General features: G+C 39.8%; 1 protein-coding gene across 1 annotated transcript in view; it reads right to left on the reverse strand.

Annotated features, from left to right (window-relative positions):
* Positions 1-2,961, reverse strand: part of LOC106573171 (SLIT-ROBO Rho GTPase-activating protein 1) — a 158,912-nt gene extending 155,951 nt beyond the window's left edge. The window contains 1 exon segment of the mRNA XM_014147891.3: positions 2,440-2,961. Within this exon segment, the coding sequence (XP_014003366.3) occupies positions 2,440-2,503 (64 nt within the window). The 5' untranslated portion in view covers positions 2,504-2,961.
* Between the last annotated feature and the right edge of the window lie 6,809 nt (positions 2,962-9,770).

Consider the following 9,770-nt stretch of genomic DNA (forward strand, 5'->3'; position numbering starts at 1 on the left):
AAGAATTTGTTTTTAACTGGCTTGCCTAGTTAAATAAAGGTAAAATAAAAAAATGTACAAATATAATCTTCAAAAAATATAGAACCTAACATCCAATTTGCACCATAATTTCTCATAAGGTGAATGCACCAATTTGTAAGTCGCTCTGGATAAGAGCGTCTGCTAAATGACGTAAATGTAAATGTAATAACAATGAGTAAGACATGAGGAATCCATGAATTCCACAAACACACACACCAATCCAACAACCAATACAGCATCAGTTCTCTATGTCTAACAAGTAGTATGGAGCTGCTGCTTGGAGTATTGCTTCTTCATCTTTTTTAATGTATCATTCCCTGTGAATGTGGTGATGTTCTCCCCTGTTCAGATAAATTAGCCATTGAAGTCACTTGCATTATTTACCATAAATTTGTGTTTAAGAACCAAGTTTTACCCAATAGATGCTGCTGTTCCTGCTACTGCCACCACACCCTTTTATCAATTTAGCTGGATTCTTGTGTTTATTAAATCGATCACAACATCTTCTTTGCAGCTTTGGGTAGAAAGCCAATAACTTTTGCTCATGATGAAAATAAATGGTGTGGTCATCCTCACAATTCAAACCAGTCCTCTTGGAAAGCAATTCAGTTTGTCTTTTTTTTGTAAGATTACATTTTTTAAACAATACAAAAACATACATACAAAACAACAGCATACAGATGCACACCAACATCAATGACATAACACCTGCTCAGACACACCTGCTCACACCCATCTCCAGCGCCCGCATCACTCTTCCCCACATGGCCTCAAACTGCACCATTTTATTTCTCTCCGTCGCCCACGCACATTCAACATTTAGATAAAGCATTTGACCTTTCCACTATGTTAAGGATGAAGGATTTGTTGATTTCCAGTAAAGTATCGTTTTTTTCCCAAGATGATTGACAAGAAAAATATCATCCAACCCACCGGGTATCTCACTGCACCCTCATATGCCATGTCTTGAAATATACTGACAGGCGGGTTAAAAGTACATTTACATTGTAATACTTCTGTCAGCCAAGTTTCTAGTTCCGCCCATACATTTTGGACTTCATGGCATTGTTTGTCCTGCTCTTAGGCTTAATTTGTGTCCAGAAAACAGCACCCCTGTGTTTGGTTTATTGCCTTCAAAAAAGGTCTGGATTAGTTAGAACATTCCTGGTGAACAAGTGAACCATTAGGCAACAGCAATTCTAATGGTTTCAATGTTATGGTCTCTAATGGTCTTCGATGGTAAAAGTCCCAAACAAACACTGTATAGTGTTTTGCAATGGTAATGGTGTTGGGTTGAATGGTAAATGTCACTGTTCACACTACATATAGAGATGTCTTTTTAAATCATTTTATTGAAAACCATTTGAGTGCCATGCAATGGTTTATAATTGTATTATTTTATTAGGGTTGTCACATTTTAGTCACTAGCTAATTTCTCATTCAAAAGTTTGGGACTTGTAGGGAAAGTCTTCATATGGGAACTGCACCATACCGATAGCCATCTCAGAGAGCTGCCATTTGTTGGACTATTCAAGGAGAGTTTGGTTGAAGCATTCAGTTGCTAAGAGAAGGACAAACGGAATTGCTTTCATGGAGGACTGGCTGGACCACATAATTCATTTTCATAATAAGCAAAAGCTATTGGATTTCTACCCAAAGTTGCAAAGAAAATGCTGTGATCTATTTAATGAACACAAGAGACCATTAAAATGGATTAAAGGGTGTGGTGGCAGTAGCAGGAACAGCGTCAGGAACAGCAGCACCCCCACCCCCAAGGTAGCATATGAATCAGTGGAGGCTGGTGGGAGGAGCTATAGGAGGACAGGCTCATTGTAATGGCTGGAATAGAATGGAGCCAAACATGTGTTTTCCATATGTTTGATACCATTTCATTTATTCCATTCCAACCATTACAATGAGCCCATCCTCCTATCGCTCCTCCCACCAGCCTCCACTGATATGAACACATAAACCATGGCAACCCACAAAATGTGTAGAATAGCAGGAAATTCACTTGTAATAAAATAATTTCTATGTCTCATTGAAAAATGTGTAGAATAGCAGGAAATGTGCTTTAAAAATGCAAATTTCTCTCAGCCTCATTGCAAAATGTGTAGAATAGCTATACAACTCTGCTCCATGGCAATGTGTAGAATTGGAGGAAATTAACTTTAAAATATAAACATTTTATCTTAACCTCATGGCAAAATCTGCACAATAGCATGAGATTAGTTATAAAACTGCAATTCTTGCTCAGACCTTGAAACTGCGGTGTGCCACTGACCCATACATCTCATGGTCAGAGTTTAGACATTGGACCCACGGATTTGGTTTGTCATTGAATAGAAAATAGGCTCATAATGGAGATAAAATAATCTAGGCAAAATTATGTAAATACAACATTATAAACAAACGTACCTTTAACTTGACTCTCGTAATCAGCAATGATTTCTTTATCCTTTTTGAACTTTGTATTAGACATTTTCAGGTCGATTTAGAGTAGTTCGGAAGTTAAACTATTAGTCAACAAAAAAAAGTTGCTTTTCAAGAAAACGTTCAGTCCATTCTCCTACACGAGTAGACTATTGCTGGAAAAGAATAGGCCAACACGAAATCCTGATATCAATCAATGAAATCACAGATAACCGCTGGCTATGCCGCGGCAGGCAGAGCGAAGATGTCGAGTCGGTGCAACAGCATAACCTCTGATAATCAGATCAACCACGCAGTAAAGTATACCATGTTCAACGCAAGTAGAGAAGGTGCGAGGTTTTATTGCACGCGGAGTACCAATATATAGTATGTCGACTTTAATCTTATACTTCCTTTGGTGCTCTCTAGTTTCCCCGGTCCCACACTTCCCATTTGCCTCGTTGTTTTTCACAGAGAAGACTGACTGCAGCGCAGCTGCCGGAGAGTCACTGTGGAAATGGGAGGTATCGAAGAGGCATAACGGAAACAAGACATGGATTGACATGATTTTTGTCTAACCAGTAGGGCCGATTACAGGGGCGGACTTGGGCAAGAATTCGGGCCTGGCATTTTATCCACACCAGCCCACATCACTGTGATCCGCCAACAACCTCATACCAGCCCATGATTTGGTCGGACCCCCCCCCCAAAAGGAACTCAGTTGGGTCTCAATTTACTACTGAGAATTAAAATTGTAGCAAAACTGCAATTGCAAAATGTGGTTGTGCAACACCAGTTTTTCTCTTGTTATGTCAGTCACTGACAGTCACTCAATTATCCATGTCAGCTAACAATGTTCAGATTGGTAGTTAGTCTAGCCAGCTATCTAAACTTAGCTTAAAAATTGCACATTTCTCTCAGCCTCATTGCAAAATGTGTAGAATACCATGAGATTAAGTATACAACTTCTACATTTTCTATTAGCCTAATGAGAAAATGTAGAGTAGCAGGAAATTTGCTTTAAAAACACTCAATTATCTCAGCCTTGTTGCAAAATGTGTAGAATAGCATGAAATTAGTTAGAGTTGAAAATGCAATGGAAACATTTACATTTTAGTCATTTAGCAGACACTCTTATCCAGAGTGACTTACAGTAGTGAATGCATACATTTCATTTCATGCATTGTTTTTTTTTTTGTGCTGGCCCCCCGTGGGAATCGAACCCACAACCCTGGCGTTGCACACACCATGCTGGCATTGCAAACACCATTCTTTACAACTTGGTTGTGCATCAGCAGTTCTTCTCTTTTTATGTCATTCACTGACAGTCACTCAATTGGCCATGTCAGCTACAATGTTTAGATTGGTAGTTAGTCTAGCCAGCTATTTAAACTTGTCTTAATCATGGCCGAATACCAACCGGGCCCAGGGGCCCTGACCTCCAGAGGGACCCTCATTGACTTTGTTAGTCATTCCCACTCAGATATCATATTAACATGGCATAACATAAGTCATTACAAAATGTGGAGAATTGCATGAAATTAGCTTTAAAACTGGATAAAAAAATGATATCTCCACCCCATCGCAATATGGGTAGAATTGCAGGAAATTAACTGTAAAACTCCAATGTTTTCTCTCCGCCCCATGGCAAAATGTGTAGAATTGCAGGAAATGTAATTAAAAAAAAGAAATTCTCTCCATTGGCGCCGTTCCTGACATTATTATGAGCTGTCCTCCCCTCAGCAGCCTCCACTGGTGTCTTTCCTGCAATTGCATTTTTAAAGGTTATAAGACCAGGACACATTTCTCTCTCGAGCGCATGTGGGAGAGGAGAGTGGCTCGCTCATTACAGCAGCAGGCCCCAGCAAAACAGACACAGGGGCACTGCACACACTTTCATTACAGGAATCATGAGGATAATGCACTACTGTTTGACCAAGTCATGGCTTTAGCCACCTGAAAAATAGAACGTTTAGAGTGAGAGGACAATGTAGAATGTGCTCTTTCTATGTTTACAGGCACCCTTTCCATTTTTTACCGTCCATGATCTTGGCTGTCTAACTGATGACAGAGTCAGAACAGGTGCTGATGCTGTGTTTTCACTTTCAATGTGAGTTTGCGTGACCTCAGCTCATTAAACCGGGCCTGCCAATCTTGGTAGGGGGACCGGTCGTTGCTCAATGACCAGCCAAAGGCTCATCATAGATTAGTATAACAGAGAGATTGTGAATTTAATATTTTTTTTTTAAATATCAACTTAACAGGCCCATGGGCCACCGGCCATGTCACCTTTAATTTATTGATTTTTGTATATATATATATATATATATATATATATATATATATATATATATATATATATATATATACACATATATATACATATATATATAAATATTTTTGTGTGTCAGTTTTGTGTGTCCAGCCCATCTGGCATTTGCCAGAATTGCTAGATGGCCGATTATGTATTCTGATAATATCATGAAATCCCTGCTAGAAGTTCCCCAGGTATGTACGTACAGGGTGTGATCCACATATACATACGCCCCAAGGCAGTGTTGATATTATAAGCACGGCTGTTCATTGCATCAAAGTGGCTCCAGTGACATTGAAATGATTATACAAAGTAGGCCTCACCTGCTACCAGTGTTACAATATTTCCATTGGTGAAATAGCTTTGGCGGTTTCTACACTTCAAAATGGTTTTGTAAAAATAAAATATATTCTATACAATATTACAAGTCATCCATCCATCCTCTAATCTGTGGTGTGTGACATAAACCTCAATTTATGTGCGTCTACGGTATCAGTGAAAATATATGTATGGAATTATCTTATGTAAAAAGCGACATCGACTTACATAAGTTGTTTTCTTTAACAGGATCAATGTCCCCGATAAGGACCCTATGAGAATATAGAGCATATTTGGTGTTCAACATGCTTTGTGAAAAGAGACCTTTTAATATTTTCAACTATTCCCATTGTAACTGAGTAACAATTGTGCACATTATGGGGTTTTCTCGTTTTGGCAAAAGACCGTCCTCCGTCCTCTCTCCTCCGTGACCCGGAAAACGATAAGTGGTCCTTGAGTGCCAATTCTTTAGTAGACAAATGGAAGCGTCTTCACCTCCTCAATTGCCAACTTTCATTGAGGATACTCATGTGTATCCTACGAGGGAAGAGTTTTGAAATCTGCCACACCCCTTTTGAATAATCTTTTGTTGTGTCAGAAGAGGAAAACATGCACATGTTTAAAAACAATATGTTACTTTATTGCAATATGTCAGTTTACACAGTTATTTTGGGATCCACCCCTGTAAACATAATTTGCCTAATGACGCGAGCGGAGAAGGACCGTCTCATTTCAAGCAAACCAATTGCCATCCATCACCAACTCTCATCGATTAACTTTGACCCTTTTCCAAAGGAGGCGAGAGAGGACGGAGGAGAGGACGCAAGAGGTGAGAGAAGACAGAGGAGAGAGGACGCAGGAGATTAACAAATCTAATTGATAAAAGGTCCATCTATACCTATATTGAACAAAAATATAAACGCAACATGTAGTGTTGGTCCCATGTTTCATGAGCTGAAATAAAAGATCCCCGAAATTTTTCTATATGCATAAAAAGCGTATTTTCTCAAATTTGGTGAGCATTTCTCCTTTGTCAAGGTAATCTACACACCTGACAGATGTGGCATATCAAGAAGCTGATTAAACAGCATGGTCATTACACAGGTGCACCTTGTGCTGGGGACAATAAAAGGGTACTCTAAACCAACCGGACAGCTGATGAACCTGTGGGTTTGGACAACTGAAGAATTTCTGCACAAACTGTCAGAAACCATCTCAGGGAGGCTTATCTGTGTGCTCATCATCCTCACCACGGTCGTAACCGACTTCAGTGGGCAAGTGCTCATCATCAATGGCCACTGGAGAAGTGTGCTGGATCGATTAATCCCGGTTTCAACTGTACCGGGCAGCGGGTATGACGTCCTGTGGGCGACTGGTTTGCTTATGTCGACGTTGTGAACAGAATGCCCCATGGTGGTGGTGGGGTTATGGTATGGGTGGGCATAAGCTACAGACAACAAACACAATTGCATTTTATCTATGGCAATTTGAATGCACAGAGATACCGTGACGAGATCCTGAGGCCCATTGTCAAGCCATTCATCTGCCGCCATCAACTCATGTTTGAGCATAATAATGCACGGCCCCATGTTCCAAGGATTTGTACACAATTCCAGGAAGCTGAAAATGTCCCAGTTATTCCATGGCCTGCATACTCACCAGACATGTCACCCGTTGAGAATGTTTGGGATGCTCTAGATCGACGTGTACGACAGCGTGTTCCAGTTCCCATCAATATCCAGCAACTTCACACAGCCATTGAAGAGGAGTGGGAGAACATTCCATAAGCCACAATCAACAGCCTGATCAACTCTATGTGAAGGAGATGTGTCACGCTGCATGAGGCAAATGGTGGTCACACCAGATACTGACTGGTTTTCTGATCCACACGCCTTCCTTTTTTTATGGTATCTGTGACCAACAGATGCATATCTATATTACCAGTCACAGATTAGGGCCTAGTGAATTAAATTGACTGATTTCTTCATATGAACTATAACTCAGTCAAATCTTTGAAATTGTTACATGTTGCGTTCATATTTGCTCAGTACACTGCGTGCACAATTATTAGGCAAATTGTATTCCTCGGGATTCATTTTATTGTTGAACAAACACAATGCTCTCAGTCAATCCAAAATGTTATTGAACCTCAAACCTGAATGTTTAACAAAGGAAAAGTGAGTTTTGTCTTTCTCAGGGAAATATATGTGTGCACAATTATTAGGCAACTATTAGTGTGCAGAATTATTAGGCAACTAAATTACAAAAATAATTTCTCTCAACTCACTTGTTTATTCTACATTTTTTGAGTAAGTGTAACAGATAAGTAATACAAAATGACAATTACATAACATTTTTGGCCTTTCAAAAATATTCAGTGACCAATATAGCCACCCTTATTTTCAATAACTGCCATGAGCCTTACATCCATGGAGTCTGTCAGTTTCTTGATCTGTACACGATCAATTTTCACTGAAGCAGCAACCACAGCCTCCCAAATGCTGTTCAAAAAGGTGTATTGTCTTCCATCACTGTAAATCTCACGTTTGAGAAGGGCCCACAAGTTCTCAATAGGATTTAAGTCAGGTGAGGAAGGGGGCCAGGTCATTATTCAGGCATCTTTGAGGCCCTTGCTGGCTAGCCAAGCAGTGGAGTACTTTTATGCATGTGATGGAGCATTGTCCTGCATAAAGATCATGGCCTTCTAGAATGCTGAGGACTTCTTCCTGTACCACTGTTTGACGAAAGAATCTCCCAGAAACTGGCAGTAGGTTTGGGAGTTGAGTTTCAGTCCATCTTCAACCTGAAAAGGTCCAACTACCTCATCCTCAATGATAGCAGCCCATACCAGTACCCCTCCTTCACATTGCTGGCACCTGACTCAAAGTGGTGCGCTGTGTCCATTACTGATCCATTTGGTCCATCAAGAGTCACTTACATTTCATCTGTCCATAAAACCTTTGAAAAATCTGTCTTCAGGTATTTCTTTGCCCAATCTTGACGCTTCAACTTGTGAATCTTATTCAGTGGTGGTCTTGTTTCAGTCTTCTTGACCTTGGCCATGTCTCTGAGAACTTGACACCTTGTACTTCTGAACACTCCAGGTAAGTTGCAGTTCTGGAATACGGTGGCACTGGAAGATAATGGGTTCCTGGTAGTTTGACATTTAATTCTTCTCAAGTCTTTTGCAGTTAATTTGCACCTTCTCTTCCCCATACGTTTTTTTGCGCCCCAGTTGACTATTCGCAACAAAACGTTTGAATGTCCGGTGGTCACACCTCAATAGTTTAGCTATTTAAAGAGTGTCACATCCGTTTTCAGTGTCAGTTAAATTTCTTTTTTGGCCCATTTTACCTGAGGTAATGAGGCTGCCTAATAATTATGCACACCTTGATATAAGGTGTTATTCACTTTCGCCACACCCTCCCTCATTACACAAATACATATCACCTGAAAATGATTAAATCCAATAAGCATTCAAGTTTATATGGTTTGGAGTTCGGAAATGTGAATAGAAACAATGATTAGATCAGAATACTCACTTTCCTAATAATTGTGCACGCAGTGTATATATATATATATATATATATATATATATATATATATATATATATATAGTCCCCAAATATACAATACCAGTCAAAAGTTTGGACTCACCTACTCATTCAAGGGTTTTTCTTTATTTTACTATTTTCTACATTGTAGAATAATAGTGAAGAAATCAAAACTATGAAAAAACACATATGGAATCATGTAGTAACCAAAAAAGTATTTTATATTTGAGATTGTTCAAAGTAGCCACACTTTGCCTTTATGACAGCTTTGCACACTCTTGGTATTCTCTCAACCAACTTCATGAGGTAGTCACCTGGATGACATTTCAATTAACCTGTTGGGGGTAGGGGGCAGTATTTGCACGGCCGGATAAAAAACGTACCCGATTTAATCTGGTTATTACTACTGCCCAGAAACTAGAAAATGCATATAATTGTTTGATTTGGATAGAAAACACCCTAAAGTTTCTAAAACTGTTTTAATGGTGTCTGTGAGTGTAACAGAACTCATATGGCAGGCAAAAACCTGAGAAGATTCTGTACAGGAAGTGCCCTCTCTGACCATTTCTTGGCCTTCTACACTTTCTTTATTGAAAACAAAGGATCTCTGCTGTAACGTGACACTTTGTAAGGCTCCCATAGGCTCTCAGAAGGCGCCAGAACGTTGAATGATGACTCTGCTGTCCCAGGCTGAAAAACAGTAGCGCATTTGGTAAGTGGTCGATCTGAGAACAATGAGACGGGGGCGCGCGTGCACATGAGGAGTCCATTTTAGATTTTGAGTCCTTGAACGGAAAGGACGTCTCCCGGTCGGAATATTATCGCTTTTTTCCGAGAAAAATCGCATAAAAATTGATTTTAAACAACGTTTGACATGCTTCGAAGTACGGTAATGGAATATTTTGAATTTTTTTGTCACGATACGCGTCCGCGCGTCACCGTTCGGATAGTGTCTTGAACGCAAGAACAAAACAGAGGATATTTGAACATAACTATGGATTATTTTGAACCAAAACAACATTTGTGGATGAAGTAGAAGCCCTGGGAGTGCATTCTGACGAAGAACAGCAAAGGTAATCCAATTTTTCTTATAGTAAATCTGAGTTTGGTGAGTGCCAAACTTGGTGGGTGTCAAAATAGCTAGCCCGTGA

Source organism: Salmo salar, chromosome 16, assembly GCF_965601325.2.
Source record: "Salmo salar chromosome 16, fSalSal1, whole genome shotgun sequence".
Classification (NCBI taxonomy): domain Eukaryota; kingdom Metazoa; phylum Chordata; class Actinopteri; order Salmoniformes; family Salmonidae; genus Salmo; species Salmo salar.